Consider the following 27,732-nt stretch of genomic DNA (forward strand, 5'->3'; position numbering starts at 1 on the left):
TACTGGAAAGAGCTGAAATCAGTCCAGCGTCTCGCTTAAGTGGCAGGAGAATTTCAGGCAGATGAAATGCAATTCTCTAACTGCAGTTATTAGAGGCAGCGGGGGTAGAAGCCTTGCTGGATCTGGAATAGAAGTACCATCCCGAGGGAAGGCTTTTCTTAGCATCAAGAATCACTATATGTACTGTTTTAAACAGGTATTCAGAGCATGCCTTGAATTTATTGCTAAGCACAGACCTCCAGTCACAGCAGCACCTTAAAAAGGGAGATTTGCCCACCTCCGCAGAGGGTGTCACATCTGCCCCTCCAGCACAGGCTGCAAATGGGCCCCACGGAGGGGAAGCAGAGCTGTGGCTGCCCCAGTGCCACTCCCACAGGAGCGCCCCAAGGAGCAGAGACAGCGCGGGGCTGGCTCACAGCAGACAGTGCCACCTGCTGTCACCTGGTCCCCGTCCCATCCCTCCCACCGGGGTCCCCAAGCAACTTCCCAGCTCATCAATTACAGCCCCCATGCAAGCCAGACCCCAAAAAGCAGCTTTTTTTTCTCTCCATGCAATATTCTTGTTTTCTCATCAGGCTCTTCCCTCTCTCCATGTGGGACAGACACTGAGCTGCTGGATGATCCCAACAGGATGATCCACTGTTTGCCCATGACCTTCAACATACCATGGGATTTGAAGCCACTGATGCTGATATTGTTCACCAAGGAAAGAAGGAAAAGGCAGACACCAGCTCTGGGATATGGCAAGAAACAATTCCTGAGTGTGCTTTGTCTTCCTCCTCAACTGAAAATCCTGGGTTTGTGTATCCTTCTTGAGCATTGACATAATCTCTTCCACTCCTGAACCTCTCACCACCTTTTTAGGGTATGAAGAGGAGCCCAAGCTGCTTAGAAACACCCTGGAATTGAGCAGGGAGACCACCCCACCCTACTCAAACCCCACGATTAGATGTGCATTTGGATACTGCAATTGCATTACATGCCCACAAACCCAAAACACCTTAAATAACAGTTACGGGGTTCACCTTGACCCCACAAGGAATGCAACACCATCACAAATCTCCTATGAACTCCTCCAGGCAATGTTTGCAGCTTGGCTCAGACTAGAATCAAAATATGGAGCAAAGCCACCAAGCTCAGCAGGACTTTGGGCCCTCAGGGACTCAGAAGACCCTTAAAAATTCACCACAAGGAGCTTCTTAACAGATGAGTAGATTCTCTAGCATGTTCTCAAACTTATAAACATTTACCTTGCTCTTTTTTTGATAAAAGTCGTTGGAAGATGAAATCCCCCTCCCAAAGAAATCTACTTGTCAAGCCCTTTTCAAGTCCAAATTTGCTTTTCTTTTAACTGGCCACAAAGATCTTGACCAAGAGTACATTAACCTTTGTCATAATTGAGAAGTGAAAGACCCAAGGATTCACTAGGACAGATACTTAAACCAGTTTACAAAACAAAGTTCAAGTTAGAAAGAAAAGCCAAACAAATAAGAGGGAATGGAACCCATTGCCTAAAACCTCCCTTCTTTCCTTAACCAGGACACAACAAATTTAAATAAGAATGAAGTGTTTTACTCAAGAGCCCACTCTGGCTCTCCTGCTAGGGGAGTTGTTGGTGAGCACAGAAACCTCTGCAGGAGCCAGCACAGCAGGGCTGCCCTAAAAGCTGACACACAACAAACTCCTCTCTGCCCAGGGGCAGATGCAGAGACAGCCCTGACATGAAACCTTGTGCCTCTGAGAAAGGTCCACCCTGGACAGGAACCATCCAGAAAAAAATCAACCCAACCCCCCCAACCACTTGGTTTTGAAACCAAATAAACTATTATAAATCACACTCCAGATTTCAAATAAAACCCTACAAAAGCAGGCTAATCCCTGAGAGTATACTTGGTCTCCTACTACCCCAAGTCTCACTATTACCTGAAAATCAACTTAATTTAAGAACTCACATTCAGCCTGCAGATGCCTCACGACCAGTTATGCCAGGATCCACTTCTTCCTGGTGCAGCACCCAAGGCAATCCCATTGCCAGCTCTCCAAACCATCCAGCCTCCCCCTAAATGTGTAGGGGGCACATATTTATGATATCAGGAGGAGTCATATGCCTTAGGTCAGCTGAACTTGTTTCCCAGTCTCCTTGTGTTCAATTTCCCTCCTTCAGTCAGAGTGCTAAAGTGGCACAGGAGAACCAAATTCAATTAACAGGATTAATAGCAATTAAGCTCCTGTTGGAGTCAGGGTTGTGCTCTTTAGTCCTGGAAAGAAACTAGATGTCACTGCAACAAGATAAGCAGCAGGTGATGCCAGAAGCTTTTTATTTCCAAGGAGAAAAATTGGTTGTCTTCCTGAAGGTCCTTTCCTCCTCCTCCCCACCTCCTCTGATCAGAATTTGGCCTGGATGGAGCCAATTCCCTTCCAGCCTGCTCAGCCCCACTCTTTGCACCTGGAAGAGCCCAGCTTCCCCTGAACACCAGTTGTAGGATCTGAACAAACCACCCCAAAGTAATTCTCTTTTTCCATGCCTGTATAAAAAAAAAAAAAAAAAAAACAAACTGGTTTCACAGCATGAGTGGGAAAGAGTAGAGCACTTGGATGTGATGCTGAAGTTCGCTTTAGTTTTCCTTCTCTGTAGGATTTGCTCCTGACAGCCTGACCCTGCTGTGCAAAGAGGTTCAGTCCCAGTTACAGCACACTGGGATATTCCCACTCCCTGGCAGAGTCCTGACCCTTCCCACAGCAGGGCCCATCCTTGAAGGCAGGAAGGCACTGTCACTCCGGCAATTTATCCTCCGGTCTCACTCTGTTATCACAGTACCTCACAGAAGTTATTTTAGCTACAGAGCAGTTTTCTGGCTTCCTGTGTAGTTCCTTAGTGTTCTTCCTAATTGAGGGCTTTTAACATAACCAGCCTTTAGCAGCTGTTCTTCTTCCGGAGGTGGGGGGGGGGCACCAAATCTTTTATTCAGATTTCTTCTCTAAGAAGTGGAAACGTGACCCACATCCTAAGATGATGTCCCTCAAGTGACAAGCCTTCCCCACTCTGTCACAGGCTCCTTTCAACCATTGCTCACACAACTTGCTGAATTCACCAATCCATATATAATCCCCAAGCAGGAACCAGGAATCCCTGGCTGAATATTTTCTACAGAACCAGGAAAGGGGCTCTAAGTGGCCTGGTGGGAGCTGGAGCCTCCCAGTTCCAATACTGATGTCCTCAGTGCCCTCTCCCTGCTGTGCCACCTGTGAGTGAAATACTGGACAAAATGGGATGGGTTCACCAGGGGCTCGAGTCTTTGGAGGGGCAGAGCAGCAGCAGCAGCAGGAGCTGTGGGTTCTTCCAAATAGGATGCTGCATGCAGCAGCCACCAAGCAAAATGGAAAATGGGACACACTGAGGTTGGTGCCTGCAGTTCCTCTCCAGCCAGGGTGGGATGTGCATGGCAAAAAGCTGCCTGAGCCCTCAGAAGAGAGCTAGGATTTACTTTTGTCAGAGCCTTGAGTTTTGAAGTCCGGAGAGTGGCAAGAAGCAACAAGCTCCACCAGTGCCCCTGGGAAATTGCAACAGAGTCACCAGTCAAAAGCATTCAAAGATCACAAACCAGACCCAGATGATCGTGAATCACAGCTTAGAAACCACAAATGGTTCTTAAGCCTCTCCAAAATAATGTCATTTACCAACAGGCTCGTTTGGAGTGGTTTGCATTTTCCAGCCGCCTTCTGAACCCGGGAGAGAGGATGGGCTAAAGCTGGAGCAGAGCTCCTCATGCAGTCCCAGCTCCTGGGAACTGGGGAGATATCAGGGAGATGTTGTGACACCTGGCACAAGGTTACCCGTGTTGGTGGTGCTGGGGCTGTGGGAAGGGCTCTGTGGGAGACCTTGGTGTCAGTGACGGTGGGCAAGGGGTGACCCTTGACAGGCTGAGCCTGGGTGTGAGGGAGAGCAGGGAGCCTCTCACCTGGTTCCCAGCTCCCTCCAAGGCTCACCTGGCCTCACCTGCCCCAAACTCACCTTTGGAAGTCTGAGGGATGTCAGACAACAATTTTGTTTGAAAATGCTGCCTTGTGCTTTTCATCAGGGAACACACCGAGGTGGTGTTAAGTGCACTTAATGTGGTAAAGCACCACAGGCTCCTTGGTCCACGTGTGTGGGCAATCCTGAAGCTCCAGACAGAGCAAGACCTACATCCCAATAATGCACAGGCGGTAAAGCTCTTACGTGTCATCAATGTTTTAATGCCCCATTTAAATATTAATATAATGGAACAGCATAAAAGCAATATCCCTGAAAGCACAGGGTCATTTAGTCCATTGCCCTGTTGTCAGGAAGAATCCAGAGATCTCCTCCAAGTGTTTTACTTCCCCAGTCCAGTGCTGACTTTCTCAGTCTCATAACATTAGTTCTAGTAATAATAATACATCATCATAATGCAAGGCTGGCCATCATGATAATTATTTATGACTTATGCTTCTGGCCATAACTGAATGTTTCTGTAGAGGTTTTAATTATCATTTATGCATCTTTGTTCCACGTCCATAAAAATCCCAGGGCTCTGTATGGCTGAAAGCTGAATTTATAGAATCCTGGGAATGGCAGAGCCTGGATCCAGTGAGAAAGGCTGCTCCTAACCACCAAAATGCCACATCCAGTGAAAGGACATGAATGTCAGCAGGGCACAGAGTGCAAAAATGGGTCCCAGAAGGTGGAACTGCAGTCCCAGGAGTAAAAGGGACTCGTGTCAGCTGCATTTGTCCCTGATCCATATCAGCACCTTGATGGAGATGACCAGGGAGAGATCTCTGGGTCTGAACCCCATCTGGTCAAGAGGCTGACATAGTGAGGGGGACAGCACACAGAGAGGAATTTGGGCTCAGGGACAAAGGCACTGGTGCCCCCTCCCTCTCCTGCTCCACAGGGAGCTGCACTCGGGGCTGTCCAACCCCTTGTCAGGAATGTCTGATCTCTCTGGGTGTAATCCTGGAGGATCCTTAGGGAGAGCAGGACCTGGCCACCAGCATCCCTGTGGTTCATCCTGAGCACAGCAACAGCAAAGCACAAAGCTCAGGGATGTCTCAGCTAAACAGGCAGATGCAGCATCATCAGCTGCCTCCAGCACACCCCTCACCATCTGCTCCTGGCAAACACCTCAGCACTGGAAGAGAGCTGCCCCAAGTGCAGGCACTGCGAGGCTGCCTTGAGCTTGGGAGCAGGCTAGATTCCTTCTTCCAAAATACACAGAGGGAAAAATACAAGATTCAACATCCCCGAGTATTTCCTACAGAAACCACGGCATAACATGAGAACCTCGGCTGTTTTTATAACTGGAAAACCAAGTTTCTTGGTAAGTGAGGCTTGAAACTGTGAGCCAGGGGCTTCCAGAAGCTCAGAAAATGGGGAGGAATGAAGAAAATAGGATTTTGGCAGGAATGAATAAGGATAAGAAGGAAAAGCATACTGCAGGCAGCAGCCATGGGCTTTGGCAGCCACTTCCTCTTGTAGAAGGAAAAAAACCCAATTTAAAAGCTGCTTGGGGAAAAGGAGGTTCAGCAGGATTTTTTCATCTCTGTTACCAGAGCAAAAGGACTGCTCCTCATATCCCTGATGGGCTGAAGACAGTCCCTTCACTGCAAAGCACCTCACTCTCACAACCAGGCTGGAAACATACAAGGCATCAAAAATAATGTCACATTTATTAGGGAAGCAATTCAAGTGCAAAACTCACCGAGGGGATATAGGGAGCTGACTACATGCAGAAATCAAAGGGAACCCTTGATGGAAAAGAAATGTTTAGCCACTACGTTCAAAGGCTCCCTAAATCAAAGACAAACTCCTTCTTTAATCAAGGCCATTGACCGAGGCTGAAAGCACAGAGAACTGCCAACAATTCCCACAGCATTGCTTTTCACAGCAGGGCTGCAGGTGCTGATGCTCTTATACCCAATGTTCTTCCCCCAACATCCTGTATCTGTGTCCTGGGAGAAGCTCTTGGCACTCAAAACACAGCAGTTTTGTGGGGACAATAACCCTCAACCATCAGCCATCCAAACATTCCCCATGCCTGTTTTAGCTGCAGGAAACTTCCAGCCCGTGCCTCTGAGCTTGAGGAGTCATTAGGAGAAGGAGCAATTAATTGGGCTGTATCTAATCTCAGCCCGACCCAGGGGTCAATAGCTGTTGGCTAAAGTTTATCAGAAGTGTTTGGCCATCATTTATCAGCTTTGGGGAGATTGGGTTGGGACAGGTGTGAACATGCTGACGCACAGAGGGGTCAGGGAGTATCGATTTCCCCAGCCCGAGAGCGGATACCAGCGATTAACCAGCACACGTTTGTTGTGGTTAAAGCAACCCCCAGTGCCACGAGGTGCTGGTAGGGAAAGAGCTGGCCAAGAGTGAAGTGCACGTTTATGAACGGACTCGTGAAATAACATGGATCTCACGGTGCCTCATGGCAGCACAGTTCTGAGGAAAAACCATTTCTGGGAACAGGTTCAGTACATCCCATCTCTGCTGAGCTTTAGAGTCCAGAAATGTTATCCCCAGCTCTGGCTCATGTCTGCTACTTGTTTTCCCTTTCCTCCCAAAATCTCTTTTCTATCAGTCTGTGGAAAAAGCCCACTGCTCATTTTAAAATCTCTCTATAGATCACAGGAAGAAGAAATGTTGTCAGAAATTAAAGCATCATTTCATAATTTGCATTAGTTTTCTCTTCCTATCCTCACTTTTCTAGTTTTTATAATAGGCTCTTTTTTTTTTCCTATGGAGCTAAGCAGGCTGAAAGCTCTCCACTGGAAAAACCTCATCTCCTCTATTTGTCCAAAATGGCATAGTGAGCTGGACCAAAGAGCTTCAGCATCCTCTAGCCACATATTTCACTGAAATCAGAAGTATAATAGTTTTTTCCCCTATATCTGGGCCAGTTCTGGGAGCAAATCATGTATCAATAGCCATCAGTCCTGCCAATGGAACTCACAGGAGTAGCTAAAATGCCAAATATTTCTGAGGTTGTGATGAAAGTCATTTGCAGTATATTTGGTCTTGTTGATGAACTGGCTTACAAACTGATGGAAAATATTACAGAAGCTTGACAAAAACTTGGACAAAATGTTTTCCAGAAATTAGGGGAAAATGTGAAAATATCCTGTATTTCAGACCTCCACTGAAAAAAATCTCCTAGTCCTGAAGACAGTGGTTAGCCAAGGACCACAGAGGGGCTGTTGCTTCTCTGCTGGTTTCTGAGAGCTTTTGTGGGAAATATCAGTTTGTTCAGTGGTGTTATGAACCTCTGCAAGTATAAAGACTGCACAGCCTTTTTTTGGTCCAGCAGCAGTGTTTGTCCACCCTCGTGGTGAGTGTTTTTTTCCTACTGTCCCATTGGGATAACCCTTCCTGCAGCCTGTCTCTGCCATCTCCCTCCCTTTTGCTGTTTAGGCCTGGGAGGGCTTTGGCTCTGTCTTCTCCCCATGTCCTGTCAATCCTTCACCTCCTCACACCAGCTCTGGAGCCAGGACAATGCACCCAGAGCTCACCTGGACTGCAGCTGACTTTCTAAAAAGCCAATTTCAGGTATCATCACCTGAAACCCACCCGAGGGAAAGGGCAACAGTCAGAGAATCACAGAACGTTTTGAGTTGGAAGGGGCCCTAAAGATCATCCAGTCCATCTCTTTGCCATGGGCAGGGACACTTTACCCTAGACCAGGCTGCTCCAAAGCCTGTCTAGCCTGGCCTGGAACACTTCCATGGATGGGGCAGCCACAGCTTCCCTGGGCACTGGACAATAGCTGCAGGCAGACAAGGAGCAGGCACTAAAGATCCAGGATCCTTATCAAGAGTGGCTCATACCAGAGCTCTTGAGTTACCTCACACACACTTCAGAGTGAGATCCAGCCCTGGACAAGGGACAGGTGGTCCTTGGGAGCAGAGACAGAGCTGTCTGAGCCGAGCAGAAGGACAGATTAGACTGGATCATCTCCCCTGAGTCTGTGACCCCGAAATGACAGGGACCATATGCTTCCCATCTTGTAAATCTCCGTGGAACAGGGAGTGGGCACAGGGTGCTGCTTCGAGTTGGAGAAAGGGGGAGTGATTTGCTGGAGGAGATTGAAATCTGTGTTTGCCCAATTATCAGCCGCAATGCTTAATCACTCTGCCCTGGATCTCTCCGGCAGCCGCAGGGGCAGTCGGATGTGGAGGCGGGAGGCAGATAGGATTTAATAAAGAAGCAATTTTATGAAGGAATACTTCGCTTTTGGCATTTTCTGTGGGAGTGGGAAAAATGATCTTTTTTTCTTCGGTAATGCCAGGGAAAGCGAGAAAAGCAGAGCTCCGTGTTCTGGCTCCTGAGGGATCGACTCTCCTTCCGTGTGCTCTCGCTGCCTCTACATCCCATGGAGATCCTGCAAGAGAGCCAAGGAGAGGGGCATGAGAGATCAGGGGAGAGGGGGGGAAAAGCCTGTCCAGGGGGGAGCTGGCACCCCCTGCACTGACCCAGGGTCCCACCCTCAAGGGACAGACCCCCAAGGTCACCAGAGCTGACCATAATCCAGGGTTATTCCCAGAAGGCACGTGCCATCACCCAGTAAGTCATGGCGGAGGAAGGAAAGGTTTCCATGGACTGAGCCCGTGGGGTTTGGTGTCACTGAGAGGTAGGAGAACAGAGGCAAACAGGCCAGGAGCTGGGCTGGGAAGGCTGGGAACTTCCTCACCAGGCTGGGCACTCCACCCCAGCCAATGTCAGCCAGTAATCCATACAAACACAGAGCCTGTCCCCAGCACATTCATCCTCCTCGGGAAGCATTTGATTGGCATCCAGTCATGGTCTCTTCTGAACAGCCCAACAAGCTATGATTTATGTGATGTCTTTGTCTTTAGACACTGCTGTCAGCAGTATCCATTCTCAGGCAAAGCTGCCGATGCCTGCAGATTTCCAAAGGTCTCTCTCATGGACACGCTGCCCTTGCTGAAGGATAACAAACAGTAGTAAAAGTAGGAATGATGATTTGGTAATGTTATCCTGCAGCTATGCCCAGCCCCCTCCCCAGAAACCAGAGGTCCCGAGTCCAGGATTTCCAGAACAGAAGAGAAAAGAAATTGATATGCTGTCTTGGGCTCCAGAGATTCTCCTGCAGCTGGAGAAAATATGTGATGCTTTCTCAGCAGCTACTCACAGGATCCCTTTTCCTAAACTGTCAGAATGTTCAATATCTTCCATGCACCCAGAGCAACAGAATAGCTTTGTCAGCATTAAATGGGAAAAAATCCAAGACAAAAATCACTATTGACCAAATTAGGGTTTGTGGGGGGTTTTTTTCTGCAGGAAAAATCAGTGTTTGAGCAGTATTCCCTGGACAGAGGAGCAGCTGATGACTGCACACTGCTCTCACCTTGCTGATGCAAAAGGGCTTGCTCTGTCTCAAGTACCTTTCAAAACCACCTTGGATACTGTGGGCAAGGTCTTGGCTACACCTGCAAGATCCAGGCCTGGAAGGTAACACAGATTTAGGTATTTTTAGCTTTTAAATCCAACACAAGCAGCATTTTGGACCCAAAAGAGCTTTGAGCATCTCAGGAACTGGTTTTTGTGACACCTCTAAGTTTCACATTCGCATCAGCCTTTTTCCAAATTTCACTCATCCTACCCATTGCAGGGCAGCAGCAAAGTCTCCAACTCCCTTGCTGAGATCCTGAGCACTGAGGAGCCTCTGGTGCCTGAATTCCAAGAAACTCCATGAATTCCAAGAGAGGTCTCCATAACCTTCACCAAGAGACTAAGTTCAGGGATGCCACCAGCACAGGGCCATGGTGCAGGTCTTGTTCACACAGTCATTCCTTGGTGAATTCCTCATGCAGTTGGGACTGCATGAGGAGTTCCTGCCTTAGCCCGTTCTCTCTCTGGTTCAGGAGAGGGCTGGAAAATGTGAACCAGCTCAAAGGAGCTTGTTGGGAAATGCCATTATTTGAAAGAAGCTTAAGAACCATTTGTGACTTCTAAGCTGTGATTCACAATCGTCTGGGTCTGGTTTGTGATCTTTGAATGTTTTGACTGGTGACTGTTGGTTTCCTGGGGGCACTTGTGGCTTTCTCTTTGTACATCAAGTCTCCACAAAAAAAGACATTCCAGCCCTGGTTACAACAAGTGATCCTCCAGCCTGTCCTGGAGGCACCATCACAAGGAAATAGGTAGTTTCCCAGATGTTTAATTCCCCTGCAATGTAATTTTTTTATCCCTTTGCAACACTTTACTACTGAAATTAATGTACCTTGAAAACAGGTTTGGCTAAAAGACAATACAGAAATTCATCCTGCAGAAGGGGAATCACTTCTTCCTGCTGCTCCACCTGGAGGCAGACCTGGCAACTCAACTTGCCTCCTTACCCACTGCCCCTTCCACTCATGCCCCTCATTCCCCTCATCAATTCTCTCTCCAAGTGCTCCTGGCATCCAGGAGGAGACACCATCAGCAACTGCAGAGATCTTGTGTCCTACACCATGTGTGGTGGCCACCACCCAACAAGGTGGCCAAGGGGACACCATCCCATGCCAGCACCTGCTTTGGTACCCGCCTGTCCCCAGCATTTCTCCACAACAGGCTCAGCAAGTCACACAGCATGGCTGGCAGAGCCACCTGACTCATTTCTCTCTACTCCTCCAGCTGATGTGTTTGGAGGAACACGCTGCTCTGACAAGGTGACACATCCTGAGAAAGCCCACACTGCCGAGGACGGCACCAGGAGCACCCAGTGCAGTAGCAGTTTGCAGCTCTTTTTCATTCCTCCCCAGTCAAATGAGCCCCAAGCATTTCTGTTTGATTCTCCTGGAGGATATTGAATTGTTGTCAATCAGGAGAGAGGAGCCCTGAAATCCCCTGTTTTTCAAGGCATCTCATAAAGACACAGCTGTCAGTGGAAAAGGAAGAGCATTTGCAAACGGAGAAACTGCATTAAAACCCAAGTGTGCCTGCTGTTCAGCTGCAGCCTATGCTGGAATCTTCTTTTGGCAGAGGCAACTGCCCTTGAGTCTGTTGGTTTGGCTCAATTCGTCATGGAATAATTAAGTTCAGTCCATTGCACTGCATAATCTGGAGTTTCTTCAACCTTCCTCAGTTGCAAAGTACTTAATCTCATCCAGCTCTGGGAGCGGTTGGGAACATGAAAATCAGCCAGTGCAAAGCTATCAGTGCAAAGCCTAAGCAGTAAGAGGATGAAGAGAGAAGTGTCCAGGAGGCAGGGGAAGGTCAGCAGCCTGCCTGTGCTTTGATGCCTCTGACTTCTGGAGGAAGGAGAAAACACACTTGAAATGTCCCAGGAGCCAACACAGTTGCCACCTGCAGAGCATCAACAGTGAGGATTTACCCATCAAACTCAAGTCTGGAAATGTGCCTGGATGTTTCCAAGGAATCTGAGGAAAAACGTTGCTGTTCCTGGACAATCCAAACTATCACATTTCCTGGCTACAGCAAGGATCTCTAAACTTAAAAATGTGTTTTACTAGGAGTGGGCACACCCCAAACATGGGTAAGCAGTGAAACTCTTTTAAGCACTGCTCTATTTACATGTCTTAGATTGAAGAGGAAAAATAACAGAGGACAGTGTTGGACTGAGATGAACCTCTTTCAGCTATAAAAAATTATCATCCCTCCCTCCTTTGCTCCTCAGAGGGTGATAACACCACCTGCACCATTGTCCCAGGCACACTAAAGGACTGTTGTCTGTGCTCAAAGGTCCACTAACACCCACCCCAGCTCCTGAGAGCTGCTGAGCAGGTCATACCCAAAGCCAGCTTTACTCTCTGAATTAACAAAATAACAGATGCCACTAGGAGCAGCTCTTTCTGCCTCATGTTGCAGGTCAGTCCAGGGAGAGCAGAGGGAAACCCTGTCAAGAGGGAGCAATCTCCCCATGACCACTGAAACAAAATCAAAAGAGATGTTTATGGCAGGGGAAAGCACCCTCCAGAGCCACGCTGGAAATGGGATATCCCTTGGACAATAGAGCAGCTGCCAGTGGAGCTGAGATTTCTCCCTCTCAAACAGCTCCTTGGATTGCTCTTGGCATTGACTTTTTCCTGTTCCGCTAATTAAAAATCTGTCTTTGAGTCATAAGCCCCCATTAGTAATAATTTGCTTTGCACTTCTCCTGTGATTTATGGCTGAGATATCAAAGGGCTTTAGAAACATTAATTAATCCTTCTAATCCCTGAGGGACCGATCCACTTTCTGCAATGCACCATTGGTGGTGTAACTGCAGGAAATCCCCAGGGTTTACTCCCAGCTGCAGGCAGGGAGAGGGGAAGGGAGCAGCGTCTGACCCAGCAGCTCATTTCAGCTGCTGTCTGCAATCAGAGATGTGCAGTCAAAACAGCAGCACTGAATATGCAGCCACCAGCCAGCCCAAGGCACAGGCAAGCTCTGCTCTCCAGGAGCAATCCTTGCTCCCATTCCTGTCTGCCTGGGGAGGGGAGGGGGAGCTGCAGCACCCCAGCTCTGCTCTGTGGATCACAGCAGGAAAGGTGTGTGTGGATCATCTTCACCCAGAGGTGGCTTCACCAGAGAGCTTCACCCTGCAAGTGGCAGCAGCGGGGTCATTAATCAAAGCCACAGTGCTGTTAGCTCTATTTCCCTTTCTGTCCTGCCCATTTCTCCAATCTTGGTTCTTTGTATGTTGCTTTATCACAGCTTGGAGTGCAGACCCAGGGCTGACCCCACACCTGGGACAGGGCCCCAGCCCTTCTGGAGATAAGGATTGTCACCTCCATTGGCTTGGGAGAGGCTTTCATCTTTGCGCCCACCAATGAGCCAGTTGCCACCTGCTGTTGTCCCCGTACTTTGAATGTTGTCACCACAGGACTGCAGGGTGGAGCTGGCTGTGTGGTGTGGTGCCAGGAATGGGGAAAGGTATAAAGGTCCCAGCAGACTGCCAGAGACAGGATCTCTGAGGCACTGAGGAGTGTCCCAGTTTCTCTCCGCTGTGCTCAGTAAAACATTGCCTTGACCATGAAGGTGGCTGGTGTTTTCCTGCTCCTCTCCCTGGCACTCTGCTTCTACCAAGGTGAGTCCAACATTTTCCTTAGGAGCTATTTCTTCTCCTTGCTAAAGCTCCCAGGTCTGCCACATGGGAAGGTGAGTGTGGGAAGAGACCAGCTGGTGCTGGGACCTTGCTGTGGCCCTGGGCAGGGAATGCTGCAATGGCCAATGTGCATTAAACCTGTACCTGTCTGTGATCAAAACTAAAACAAAGGCTTTGAAAGGGTGCACTCGCTCCCAAAAATGAACAGACCTGCTGGGCTGACGCTCTTTCTTCAGGGGTAGGATTTGTCCTGTAACTGGTGATTTCTAGGACAGTGTGATCCTTTCAGAGTGAATAGGTGCTATTCTGGTTTTAAAAAAGCAAATCCAAGAAGACAGGAAATGAATCTATGCAAAGGAAAATGCAGCTCTCACTACCAAAGCCAATGTTTAAGCCAACTGTGTTTTCAAAATCCCATATGGTGCAGAGGGATGAGAACATGAGCTGTTGCTGCTCCTCAGGTCCTGCTTTAGTGGGCTCATTCCAAATGGAGGGTGCTTCTGAAGCAGGTCCTCTGTCATCCTGTTTACTGCACAGAGGCTGCCATTGCAGGGCTCTCTGAGCACAAAATCTGGGCTCATTTCAGATGAGCTGAGCACATAGTGAGCTGCAGCTCCAGGGTCTGGACCAGTGCTTAGCCTAAAGTAAAATCCTTGAAATATAAAACAATGTGGCTACCAGCTCGTCACCACCAAAATGTTTCACTGCTACTGGGCCGTGCTGGTTGTTAATACAGGTGTAGTATAAATCCTCCATGTAGATGACTTCTGTGTTTATAAAAAACCACCCAGGATCTTCTTCTCAGTTCTGCCTTTCGCCAAAACAATTCAGGTTGTTTTTCAGAACACACCCACTGTGTGTTCCACCCATGTTCCACCCAGCTGCCAGCTCAGGGCCAGGTCCTCCATGGGGGAGCCCATCAAAGCCATGCCTTGATCCCACCAGAGCTTTGATGTGAGACCTCAGGGTCTCCTTCTAGTAGAGACTTTCAACAACTTGACTTTTTCTCTGCTTGCTTATGGTAAAAACTGAGTAACAGTAGAAAAATTGCCCTGGATTTACTCCAGCACCTGTCCAGTGTCAACAGAAGTTTCTCAGTTACTCATGAACATGTGGTAAGACAGGACAAAAGCCACCTTTTCTCTCTGGCATTTGGCAGGTGACACCTCTAGAAGTGCATTTTGCCTTGGCAGGGCCTTGCACCATTACAGTGTTTCTGCCAGGGGAAAGAGGGTGACACAGCAGGGAGGGATCCAGCTGAGAAATGTGGGAGATCCAAGGGAAGAAATTGTTTTCTGTGACAAAGGTGTTTGACTGAAGACATACAGTCCTCAGCCTAAACTGTCTTTTATTCTGCTGTCCTTGAAACCAGCCCGAGTGATGGGTGCTAAGGTCTTTCTCTCTCTCTCTTTTTCTCTCTATCTCTCTCTCCTCTTTCTCTAGGAAATGCCGAGGTGGAGGCTGCTGTCAGAGGAACAGAGGTAAAGTCTCCTCTTTTATGCAGCACAAGTGAGACAGCACTAACCCATACACTGGGGAGCCATCATTGCTAAATACAGTGAAGCAGAGTGGGTTGACAGCCCAAAGATGTCAGGGCCTGGGAACCCACTTCCACCTGCTGTGCCACAGCAAAATCCCAGTGATGACAATGGTTTTCCACTGCATTTCCACCAAACACTGAAGGAAAAGTTCCTAAAAGTATAAATATTTCTGTCACCTGCCAAGAAAGTCAGAAATCCCCTTAGTCTCTGGCTTGCAAGTGTGAGGACAGGTATTGCTGTGGCATAAAAATAAAAACTGGGAGGAACGTGCTCAGGCAGTGCCCATGGAGCACTATTTACTCTACACTTCTACTCCTAAGGGTGTGCAGTGCCAGGTGGAGTTCAGCTGGCCAAGGGACATGGTGGCAGATGGTCCCAGTGTTCCTGAGCTCATAGCAGAGCTCTGAGGATGGGTTATGAAGACAGACAAAATGTGCTGCACCTCTCTGGGAAAGCAAAGCTCCTTTGGTAAATTGTGAACAGGCTTAACATTTTCAAAATTAACCTTCTGTGCCCTCCAGCCATCTTGTGAGAATTTCAACCTGAGAAGAGGGTGTACAAGGGAGTTTGACCCCATCTGTGGCACGGATGACCTCCTGTACAGCAACGAGTGCCTGTTGTGCCTCCACAACCTGTGAGTATCTGCAACTGCTGCAAGCCTGAACGCCACGCAGACGAGGGCTACCACACATATCTGGGATTTCCTAGAAAGAAAGCTGCTTGCATGCAGCTGGGTGGAGCTTGGGCAGCGAGCCCAGCACATCTGGCACGGATCTGGCCTCCTGCACAGATGCTGCTGCTCTGAGCATGTGGGCTCCAGCTGAGGGAATGGGCGCGTTGTGTGTGGCTCGCAGCACACACGCTGCCCACAAACAAAAATCTCCCCATACCTGCAGCTGCCAAGCAGCAGAGAGAGCTGGCTGGCATCCAGGATCTCAGACAAATGGCAAAGTCCTCGAAGGCTGCCCAGATCTAGCGCGAGGGCTGAAGAATATTTTTCCGGATGACCTCAGATGTGTGGTGGCTGGAGGAAAAAAATGTGTTTTTTCACCCCAGAAATTTATAGCTGAGCTCTGCTTTCTATCTTCTCTGCATATGAAAGGATACAATTTGCTCTGGGTATTTTTAAGAATGAGTTTTATATTTAATCTGTGCTGGTGCCAGATTGCACTGTTCTAGCAGAAGGCCAGGTCCAAATGCTAAGGGTGTCTCTGGCAAGACTTGATACATTTCATCTGGCTTGGGCCCTAGGTAATTTAAAATATATTTATACATTGGAAGCACTCTGTGTCAGACAAGTGAAGGAATTACTTCCAAGTCAATGCTATTAAGTGGTTCAAAAATCTCTTTTGGGAAGATTGAGTCTTATCTGGAGCCAGATGCCCCAGTCTGCAGGGCTAAGGGAGCTTCACCCTTGACTTCACCTGGTGTAGGCAGGGATTTTTGGTGATCAGGCTCACAGGCCCATCTGCCATCAGCAGACACATTTGTAGCAGAAGCTCAAAGTCCAGCTTTTCTGTCTCTGGATGAGTGGGCTTGTGGAGCCAAATTCAGCTTTCAGGAGCGTCGCCTCCCTGCTAACTTTGCAGGAACAAGGAACAGAATCCAGATCACCAGGAAAAAAAAAGCCTGGATAAATATTGTCAGTTGGGTTGTCCCCTCTTTGCTTCATTAACCCAGGCTGCTGCCACATATTCTGCTCCTGGCCTGCTCAAATGCTGGTTCACCTTTCAAGGCTGAGTATGATGCAGTCAGGCAGAGAGAGGCTGAGTGGGATCTCCTCAGCAAAGGCACCACAGTTAATGACCCGGCACAGCCTGGCAGGGCAGTAATGACCCTGCTGGAAGCCAGCAGCCCAGCACCAGCTGTCCCTGTATTGTGCAACAGATGGGGGTGGGAGGTTCATCAGACACAACATCATTAGGGCTTTGGCCAGGGACCAAGAGCAGGGTAAAGTGAGTGAGGAAGGCTCCGCAGTCAGCTGTGCAAAGTGGCATCCACGATGCTCCTCAGAGCAGAGAGCAGCTTCAGAGGGGATGGGAGAATCCAGTGCTCACAAGAAGGGAAATCGGGGTACCAGAAAGAGAAAGACTGAGCTGGTGGTGTATTCAGAGCCAGCCAGGAGTCAGAGGATGAGATGTATGAGGAGCTGGTGCTGCATCCACCCTGTGTTGACCAGTGCTCCATTCCCAGAGCTCCTAAAACCCCTATTTGTGCAAGCTCCACGCAGCTGACACTGGAAATGTGCTGCTCCTGTAGGTCACAGCCCCAAGCCTTGCAGCTCCCCTGTTCTGTTCCCAAGTGATGGAATTCTGAGGTTGGGAACAGCCATTTGGTCTCCTGGCCAGGGCCATCTGGGCCGGGCATCAGGACTCTGAATCTGCCTGGCACCAAATGTCTTGGGGGTGAGATAAACGGAGTGTCCTCATCTATAAAGCCTTGGTCCGTGGGGAAAAGTCAGCTGGGAGGCAGGATGAAGTGTCATTTGCAGTTCTGTGTGTGCAACTGGCCTGACAAGAGCTGGAAGCCTGCGAGGAGTCTGGGAATAACTACGGAGAGCATCTGGCGGGTCCCTGCGGCAGCAGAGTCTCACTTGTCGCCTCTGGTCACTTCACTGTGACCAGCATGCAAAATGCTTTTTGCAAAACACAAATCATTTTTACCAGCATTTCTCTAACGCCCCTGAGAAATAGATCTGTCTTTCCAAAGAGGAGGACATCATGATTCCATGTGAAAATGGAACAATTCAGAGAAAACAGGTTCACTATTGGGCAAAAAAGAAGAAAATAGTTTTTTAAAGGCACCTTTTTAATATTTTCCTACTTTTGCTGCAGAAGCAATCAAGAGAGAAGGCTGGGAGCAGGCCAAACCCAAGTGAGACACAGTGGTGGTCTTTTGTTTCTAAAAACCTACAACACAAATTCATAACCTTTATTGTCTGCAGTCAGACAGGCATTAGAGGTGTCTCAGTGCTGTCCTGCAGCATGGAGGTGAATTATCCTGCCAGGAGGTGTCAGAAAGCACTCTTGAGCTTATTGGAATTAATTAACACATGTCCATGGTAACCCTGAACTCCCTGTCAAGAATATGTGGCCTTGCTTGCTGTGAATAACACTTAGATGATGATTTAAGCAGTATTTTCCTTTCTTTCTGCCTTTGTCCTTTGAGCCAGGCTCTGCTGTGTCTCAGGGACCTGAAGGCAGCCCCCCAGCATTTTAAACCTCTCTTCCAGGCAAAGAAGTGACCACGTGCGCATCAAGAACAGAGGAATGTGCGGAACTGCCCGTGTCAACTCTGCTGCAAACTGAGCCACAACCATTCCAGATGAGAACACAAAGCTGTCCCCTGACCTGCTCAAACCCCCAATAAAATGGAAGCATCGCCATGTCTTGTGCCGGGATTCCTTTCACACACAGCAATCCCCTTTCCCCAACACTTACAGCACCTTCCTGAAAAATAAGGTTTGTTCTGGTTATGCCCATAAAGGGCTATGAGCAAATTGCTGACAGAGCCCCAGGGAGAAGGCTGGGACATGCCCAAGGAAAGAGCCAGGCTCTGGCATAACAGGGAGGCTCTTTTTTTGCAGCAAGAATTTTGTTTATCTTTCCTAGACTTCCAGTGTTCGAGCTATAGATTTTTAGCATTCTCATCACTTGCAATTACATTTGCTAAATATAGGGCATTAAAGCCCTTGATCCAGAGCCTTTGCCAGGAGAAAGAATCCAACAAGTCATCTCCATGCTGACCCATCTCCAGCCTTGTACACAGGCCAGTGCCCCATGACATGGTCTCTGTGCACCAAGAGTCACCAGCCTCAAGCTTGTCCTGCAGGTCACAGCTATCCAGGGCCTCAGAAAACCAATAAGATTCAATTTTTGCAGGCAAAATTCTTGTTTTTCCCCTCTACTGTCCTTGGCGAGCTTTGCTGCTGGTACTGATGATCCGGTGGGCTGGCAGGATGAGAGATGCCTTTCCAAAAAGGACTTGAAGGTGCTGGTGGATGAGAGGCTGGACATGAGCCAGCAATGTGCACTCACAGCCCAGAAATCAGCCTCGTCCTGGGCTGCATCCAAAGCAGTGTGGGCAGCAGGGCAAGGGAGGGAACTTGGCCCCTCTGCTCTGATGAGACCCTCCTGCAGTGCTGCACCCAGCTCTGGGGTCCCCAACATCAGAGAAACCTGGACTGTTGGAGCAAGTCCAGAGGAGGCCACAAAGACACTCCAAGGGCTGGATCACCTCTGCTATGGAGACAGGCTGAGAGAGCTGGGAGTGTTCAGCCTGGAGAAGAGAAAACTCCTGCGAGACTTTAGAGCCCCTTCCAGTGTCTAAAGGAGCACAAAGAGAGACTTTTTACAGGGGCTTGGAGTGACAAGGCAAGGGGGGAAGGCTTCAAACTGGCAGAGGGCAGGGTTAGGTTAAATATTAGGGAAAAGTTTTTTACCGTGAAGGTGGTGAGAAACCAGAATACAAAAGTTGGGGGTACCCCATTCCCGGAAACATTCAAGATCAGGCTGGAGGGAGCTCTGAGCAACCTGCTCTCGTTGAAGACATCCCTGCCTATGGCAGGAGGAAAGAATCAGATGCCCTGTAAAGGTCGCTCCCATCTCGTCCATTCCGCGGGTTCTGCGCGGCGCGGGCGGTTCGCGGAGTGTTCCCGGAGCGAGCGCGGGAGGAGCTTTCGGCACTGGAGGCCGCTGTTGCTCCGCCGCAGCCGGTGCCCGCTGCCGGAGCCGAGCCCGCAGCTGGATCCCACAGCTGGATCCCGCAGCTGGCGGGGGATGCGCAGCCGGCCGGGCGGGGAGCGGCGCTGGCCCCGCGGGCGCGCAGCGGGCGGTGCTGCTCCTGCCGGCCCTGCCCGGGAGGCTGGAAGGCGCTGAGCTGGGGCAGCCGAGGCTCTCGGCCTCGCCACATCTGTGTCCCTCAAGCCCCGGCACCCACGGGCAGGTTTGAGGGGATGCTCAGCCCAAGAGTGGCCCCGGCGGGTGTGCCCTGCGCTGGAGGGATGTGTCTGTGTGTCTGTGGCTGTGTCTGTGTGGCTGTGGCTGTGGCTGTGTGGCTGTGGCTGTGGCTGTGGCTCTGTGGCTGTGGCTGTGTGGCTGTGGCTGTGTCTGTGTGGCTGTGGCTGTGGCTGTGGCTCTGTGGCTGTGGCTGTGGCTGTGTGGTTGTGTGGCTGTGGCTGTGTCTGTGTGGCTGTGTCTGTGTGGCTGTGGCTGTGGCTGTGTCTGTGTGGCTGTGGCTGTGGCTGTGGCTGTGTCTGTGTGGCTGTGGCTGTGGCTGTGTGGCTGTGGCTGTGTCTGTGTGGCTGTGGCTGTGGCTGTGTGTCTTTGGCTGTGGCTGTGTCTTGTGGCTGTGGCTGTGGCTGTGGCTGTGTGGCTGTGTCTGTGTGGCTGTGTGGCTGTGGCTGTGGCTGTGGCTCTGTGGCTGTGGCTGTGTGGTTGTGTGGCTGTGTGGCTGTGGCTGTGGCTGTGGCTGTGTGTCTTTGGCTGTGGCTGTGTGTCTCTGGCTGTGGCTGTGTCTGTGTGGCTGTGGCTGTGGCTGTGTCTGTGTGGCTGTGGCTGTGTGGCTGTGGCTGTGTGGCTGTGTGGCTGTGGCTGTGTGGCTGTGTGGCTGTGGCTGTGGCTGTGTGGCTGTGGCTGTGGCTGTGGCTGTGTGGCTGTGGCTGTGGCTGTGTGGCTGTGGCTGTGGCTGTGTCTGTGTGGCTGTGGCTGTGGCTGTGGCTGTGTGGCTCTGTGGCTGTGGCTGTGGCTGTGTGGCTGTGGCTGTGTGGCTGTGGCTGTGGCTGTGTCTGTGTGTCTGTGTCTGTGTGGCTGTGGCTGTGGCTGTGGCTGTGTGGCTGTGGCTGTGTCTGTGTGGCTGTGGCTGTGGCTGTGGCTGTGGCTGTGGCTGTGGCTGTGTGGCTGTGGCTGTGTCTGTGTGGCTGTGGCTGTGGCTGTGGCTGTGGCTGTGGCTGTGTCTGTGTGGCTGTGGCTGTGGCTGTGGCTGTGGCTGTGTGGCTCTGTGGCTGTGGCTGTGTCTGTGTGGCTGTGTCTGTGTGGCTGTGGCTGTGGCTGTGGCTGTGGCTGTGTGGCTGTGTGTCTGTGGCTGTGTGGCTGTGGCTGTGTGTCTGTGGCTGTGGCTGTGGCTGTGGCTGTGGCTGTGGCTGTGTGGCTGTGGCTGTGTGGCTGTGGCTGTGTCTGTGTGTCTGTGTCTGTGTGTCTGTGGCTGTGTGTCTGTGTGTCTGTGGCTGTGTCTCTGGCTGTGGCTGTGGCTGTGGCTGTGGCTGTGTGGCTGTGTGGCTGTGTGTCTGTGGCTGTGTGTCTGTGGCTGTGGCTGTGGCTGTGGTTGTGTCTGCCCGGCGCTGGCACAGCACTGCCAGCTGCTCCCTGGAGAGCCGGGCACTCCCCTGCTTGTGCCAAAGGGCTGTCGTGAGTCAGCCCAAAACAAGGACAGAGCATTTGGAGTTGGGGATCAAACCCTCCTGGGGTTCCCTATGATTCACAGCCCTTCGGTAAATGACTGCTTGTATTTGGGGCAAGCCTAGTGCTTTGTTCTTAGGAAATCCTGGACTTCGCTGTGGGCAGAAAGATGAGTTCTCTTTATGAAGTGGCTGAAACAAACACACACACACAAAAAAAATAAAAAATTGCATGATCCAGCTGAGAGAGCTCCAGTGCTCATTTGAAATTTCAAATGCAGCCAGATGCAGCTGGAGGGGGGAAGCACAGGCTCCTCTTCTCAGATCTGCCAAAGACTGTCTGCAGTCGAGGGAGAGATGAAAAACGACTCACTTTGCCCACATGTAAAATTAATACACTAAAGGTGGTAGTCCCAAATAGGCTTGGGACTGTGAATTGCCTTGACATCTTTGCACACAGGGGATCCTGGAAGGACGCTTCCCACAGCTGGGATATTGCTGATTCTGCTGCATCCTAAGAAATGGAGCATAGCTTTTATCCAGGGAGATCTCTGCAAGTGAGGCTGGCAGGAGGGGAGACCAATCTCCTCCCTGCTCTTCTTTCACTGCTCTTGGATTTTGTGGCCTGGCTAAAACCACCTTAGCCCCAAACTCATCCCATTTGATTCCTTCTACCCAGCAGAACACTGAAAAGTGCACTGAGGCCAGTTTATGCCAAACAAAACATCTTTCCTGCCTGTGCCATTTCTGGGAAACATCACCCAGTGTTAGCCAAGAGCATTTCTTTGATGAAGTGAGGTGCTGACCGAGCCTGCAGAGCAGCAGGTCTCGTCAGCCGCACGGCTGAGCGCAGCCTGTGTCTCCCCAGGCACTGCTCTGATGAGAACTGGCATTCCTGCTAAATGTCAGCCACATCCGTTTCACAGCAAGGTCCACATCAGCCTGGAGATTATGGGAAGCAGCAGGTCAGGGACCACTCTGTAGCTCTGTACAGCAAGGGCACATCAGGCAGAACCAGTGGCAAGTTTCCAGGAGGGAATGGTTCCTGTTCATATTTCAATTTTGGTTTGAACAAGGGCAAATCTGAGGTGCAGGTGCAAAGTTTAGACTCATCCTCAGAAGCTGGTCCTCTGCCCCCATGAGAGTTTTTCCCTGAAGTCGAGGAAGGGAATGCTTCATCCAAGCTGCTCCTCTGCCATTTGATCCCCAGCAGTGCCTGGAGCTGTCCTGCCAGCAGCCAGCCTGACTTTTCTGAGACACCAGCTTGCTTCCCTGTCTCCATGATGCTGTTTCCAGTGCTGGTGAGCTGGCAGGGACAGAGCAAAAGGAGAGTGGCAGGAGCAGTGGCTTCAGTTCTTGGTTTCTTTGTCTAAATAGCTGCAGCTTTTCATGCTCCTTCCCAGGGCAGTGCTTCTGGCCATGTGTTTGGAGCCCTGAACACGTTTTGAATGATGCAGCAAGGGAAAAACAGGATTTCCCAAATCAGAGGAAGGGCTCACCCAGCAGCCTCCCTCCTCCTTCCCTTCTGGCTGCTCCCAGAGGGCTCAGCCAGGGCAAAAATGGAAAGGCCAAGAGCACATAGTGGGTGAGGAGAATCCCAAAGGATGGTAGAAAGGGCTCAGCATTTACTGCCCTGAGGAAGCTCAGGCTGAGAGCAATGCAATTCCTGCCCCAGAGCCGCAATTCCTGCCACAGTGCCAGGCTGCTCACAAAAACAAGTAATTTAATGACCAAGGGGAGAAATTCCAGAAATAACCTCAGTGGCTGAGCCAGGCACGGCTGCACAGAAAGCAGGACACCCACAGGGCCCAGCCCCAGCCTGCCTGCCCTGGGAGCACCAGCACATCCTCAGGAGGAGCAGGTGGTTTGAAACCTGGCAATGCTTCCCTTCCTGTCCCTCCTCCTGCCATCCAGGGGCATCTCTCCTGCAGTCCTTCACTGAGATTTGCTGTTCTGGTGGAAGGTTTTCAAAGCAGGGTTGCATCTCTGTGCCTCCCAAGCAGCCCTGGGAACTGCCAAGCCTCAGAAATGTCACAAGAGTGACAGAAACCAGACAGCTAAGGACAAAAGGCCCAGGAGAGCATTTTCAGATCAGGAAAACATGTTCCTTTCAATTGAGACTTTTCTGCCAGTAAAAATTCTTGTAAAATTCAGCTGGGGAAGCCCTTCCCCCTCCACCTTCTGGAACATTTTCCTGAAGCTCCCACCTGGGAGGCAATATCTATTTCCACTGCCAGTGGCATTTGACTCCATGATGTCATGGTAGCATACTGTGAATTCAGGTTTAGAACTGGACTGAGGGACTTCAGTGAAATGCAAGACCCAAGCTGAGAAGAAGCCCTGAATTTTTGGTAGTTGCAAAACATTCTTGTGTCCAGGCCTGCTCGGAAAAGGGAGCTTTGGTACCACCTCTGCCCACTGCAGCCTTCCCCAACGTTCCTCTGATAAGAAAACTTCTATTTTAGTCACGTTTTCAACATCAGATTTATTTTTCCAGTCCAGAAATAAGCAGAGCCTTCCTCAGATTTTCTGCAGCTGCCGGAGGGCACTTTCCATGAGGCATGTACAGTCCTGGGAGACTTGTTTTGGGGGGAGCTGAATTAAACTCATTTTGGTGGGCTGGCAAGCAGAACCCCCCCCTTTGCAGACACCCCATGGGAACCCATCTGCTGCTGGAAAGGCTCCTGTGTGCTGTGATGCTTCCACGTGCCACCTCCCAGATCTGGCCTTTGGCAAAGGATGCAGACAGAGGCGTCCCACAGTGCCCAGGGCAGGGCAGAGATCCAGAGCCTGCTCTCCTTGATGGGTACAGAGCCACTTCAGCTGCTGCTGTTGTGACAGCCTCAACCAGAGATGTCAGGAGTGCCAGCAAATGCAAACAGTTTTGTCATGGTGGAGAGGCAGCTGCCAGCCCAGCACAGCAGCACTGCTGTGGCAGAGGGTCACGCTGCCGAGCTTGAGGCCACCGAAGGAAATACCAATTGGTTCCACCCGAGTGGGAAATGACAGTGTTAATGCTCTGCAAAGGAGAAGTCTGACTGAAATGGAAGGATGCTTTTAAACTGCAAATTTCCTTTAATCTAAACCACAGCTCAGGCTACGTAGGGAAAAGCTGTCCTTGGCAAATGTATGGGAATGAGCTGGAAGTGGCTCTGCACCGACACAGAGAGGCTGTCCCCAGGGCTTAGTGGGGCTGGAACAGGATTATTGCTAAATAAGAGAATGGACATTTCTCAGTGGTGAGCTGAAACCACCCTGATAACCACAGACATAGCACAAATAGCCACAACTGGAGCTGCACACTTGAAGTGAGATCTCAGCTTTTGCTTTCTAATGTCTCTGAGCTGTTACAGAGAAGTCAGATGGCAGCAATAGTTTGTATTTCTCTCTATCAAAAGACAGTAAGTTTCCAGGAATAGGGAACATCCAAAGTGTTTTCTGCAGGCAGCGCAGACAGCGAAGCAGCCCTGCCAATGTTTCAACACTACTTTTCTGGCCTTTATCTTTCATCAGGCACACTCCACTTACAGCAAGGACAGGAGGGGCTGGAAGTGCCAGCTCTGCGTGGTGCTGGCACGTGAAGCTGGATTCCTGAGGCTCTGCACACTGTTGGAGACCTCCCAGCGCTGCAGTCGGCATTAGCACCGCAGGTGGGTTCAATGCTGAGAAGTTCAGCTTCCTTCCAGCTAAGCTGCACAGCTCCTGGAAAGCTCCCAGGCAAAGGTCCTGCCCTTCACCTGTGCCAGAACAATAACCTGTTGTTGTAGCACGGCTCAGCAGGGCTGGATTGCAGACTTTTTTCCAATAAGTTCAGCGCTTTTCTAGCTGCAAAAGGATGCCACAAATAGAAAATCACGTGTGAGGTTTAACCCAAACAGGCTGCTGGCCTCTGAGAGAAGGCTGGATCCTTCCCAGCACACCTTGGCATGGATTTAGGTGGTGATCCACCCCCACACCTGCGTGGTGGGGTGCTGGGAAGCTCTCCTTTGCTGGCAGATGGTACAATGTGGCTTGAAGCCACAAAGGCATTAGGTCAGTGTAAGTGTCCAGCTTGCAGGTGGCATCACTCTGATGGACTGAGATCTGATGCATTAATCAGTGACCCCCTATCAGCCCTCTTTTCTGAGTCATTATCCATAAGGAGAAGGGAAGCAGCAGCCTCCCTACACGCCCTATCACTTACCCTGGGGCACTGTCCCCTCACCACTAATGCCCCCACGGGTGTAGATGGTGTTTAACTCCAGAGGCAGGATTCCAGCACCTGAAAGCATAAGCCAGGATGCCTCAAGCTGGGCACATCAGTGGCTGAAACATGGTGTTGGAAGAACCAAGGCAGGACTGAAGCATTAGGCGAGGTATGGCTGGGGCAGAGAAAGATGTCCCACAGCCCTTGCACTGATGGCCATGTGCTGGGAATGTCCAAAGGCAGGGAATGAGTTATTGCACATGGCAGTGAGATGGCACTGACTCCTGACTCAGTGTGCCAATACCTGTGGATTTGGCAGAGCTCTGGATCCGGCCCCAGCAAGGCACCACAGGGAGCTGCACCAGCACTGCTGCAGCTGCTACTGGGCTGGAAATGTTTCTGGCTGTTCCCAGGGCTTGGGCAGGAGTTCTCTCTCTTTCCTCACCCCACTCCTGGTCACAAGCACACAGGAATTTGGTAGCCAAAGGGATTGTTCAGTGCACATTTCCAAGGGGATTGGAGCTATAGGCGGTGACTCTCATGGCCTCTGTTGGCATTCCTGGCTGGTTCAGGGCACTGCACCTGCATCAACAGCAGCCAGTGGCAACACAGCGAGGAAGGAAAATATCTGCACCAGAAGCTCCTCTCCTCCTGCTGACAGCAGAACCCACACAGTGCAGGAGAGGAGTAGGGATCTTGCCCTGCCAGTGTGGATGGGTTGTTTTAGGGAAGAGCACACACATTCATACACTTTCTTATCACATTCATCCTGTCTGGGAGGTTCCAGGAACCATGCAGACTCAGCTACAGTGTCTTAAATCAAACCAGCATGGGACAGAACCCCAGAGATCTGCCCTCCAACCCTTCTCTGGCCACTGACCTCTCCAGTGCCCTGAGCTCAGCTTCTCCCATTCAACAGGATCTTCTAAATTTGGTGCTCAGAAATAATCACTAACATGCCTGAGTTTTCCAATTTGCCCTGCAGTGTGAGAGAGACAAGTAGAGTATATAAACTAAGGGAGAGTTCAAGGCCAAGGTCTTTCTGAGGAAAAAATGAAATATTAAGCATAAACTGATTTGGTCATAATGAGGACACCATTGTTTCTGCTCTTGCTTCTTAGTCCAGAGCCACAAATAACCTCAGCCTCTTGGCAAAGGAAAGAGACTATCTGGTTACTAATAACTTCCCAAAAAGCTATTAAGAAAAGTTCTATTCACCTCTATAACCACTGGGGCAGACAAATATCTTCTGGTTCCAGCACTGATGTGCTCCCTATCCTGATCCAACTCCTTTTAAAGATAAATCTTGCCTTAGAGGCAGCTAATTGACTTCAAAGGCAGGTCCAGGCTTTTCCAGCTCTCTTACAAGCAAAGTGAAGGGTTTGGCCTAAATAGGACATCTGGACAAGGAAACATATATTTAAAGTTGCATAGTTGAACTGCCACTCTCAGAAATAAGGCCCTTGAGAGCAAAGTCACCCTCAGTAACCAGTCCCCACAGCAAATGCATTTTCCCATATAAACAAGTTCCTGTTCATTGGGGCATGGCATGTACAGCCTCCATGAGCCACAGTTCATCACTTTCGGGATTTTGTGCCTATTTTAAGCCCATGATTCTTGCTTGCTTGTGCAAAAAACTGCTGGGGTAACCCACTGAAGTTGAAGCAAAGGAAATGAGCTCCAAGTCTTCAAGAGTCACAGCTGAAAACAGTGTGGCTGCAATTCTGAAAGCCATGAAGGCTTCCTCATCCAAACCCCTGACCACATATATAATGGCCAGAAAAGTCCTTACCAAAGGACCAGGAAACTGGCAAACAGCACCTTTGTCACATTATCCCCAGGTAACCCAGCAAACCTACTGTCATACACCTGCAGGGTCACTGCACCACCTTCCACACCCTCTCTCTGCTGCTGCTGTTTGAAGGGTTCGAGTTTGGAAAAGCCTCCAAACAAGCCCTTGACTCCAGGTCCCCAGCCTGACACGTGTGCTCTGCACAGAAGGGTCAGTGCCACTCCATGTCCCCCCTTGCCTTGCACACATTTGGCTGCACCATGAGAAATAAGCCACAAATCAGACACACAAAGAGTAGCCACACAAGCTGTTTTGCTTCAGCAAAGATAAGGCCAGAGACCAAAAAGGAACCTCAGAGGAAAATTAAAAATGTCACTGCAAACTTGTAGCCTGGCAATGTGCCTAATTGGGCATTGCCCACATCAAGAGGAGATATTCCTGTGAAAACCTGGTGCTGAGCAACTCTATGCCTGTGGATGGGATCCTGCACAAACACCTGCCACTGGAAATCCAGGAGGGCAGATGTAACAGGAAGCGGCAGGAGGTACATAAAATGTAATTTTCTCTTCCTCTGATCGAGCATATTGAAGAATAGCTTGCGTGTGTTGAGACAGAGTGTGAAAACCACCTTGTCAATAGATAGAAATCATGGGGTTGTTGAGCCAGTCAGGGCAAGAGGTTTTATTTCTAGACCATCAAGGGAGAAATAATTCTTTAGAAAAATCAATGAAATTTAAATGAGTACATAGGAATGG

At 50.0% G+C, this 27,732-nt stretch overlaps 1 protein-coding gene across 1 annotated transcript; it reads left to right on the forward strand.

Moving 5' to 3' along the window:
• Positions 1–12,991: 12,991 nt before the first annotated feature.
• LOC310915004 (pancreatic secretory trypsin inhibitor-like) lies at positions 12,992–17,913 on the forward strand (the record flags this gene model as incomplete). The annotated part of the gene is made up of 4 exons (XM_083871520.1): positions 12,992–13,046; positions 14,508–14,545; positions 15,127–15,239; positions 17,838–17,913. The coding sequence occupies 4 exons, from the start codon at positions 12,992–12,994 to the stop codon at positions 17,911–17,913; spliced, it is 282 nt and encodes a 93-aa protein (XP_083727646.1).
• Positions 17,914–27,732: the final 9,819 nt, after the last annotated feature.

This window comes from Zosterops lateralis (genome assembly GCF_965231275.1).
Source record: "Zosterops lateralis genome assembly, chromosome: 14".
NCBI lineage: Eukaryota > Metazoa > Chordata > Aves > Passeriformes > Zosteropidae > Zosterops > Zosterops lateralis.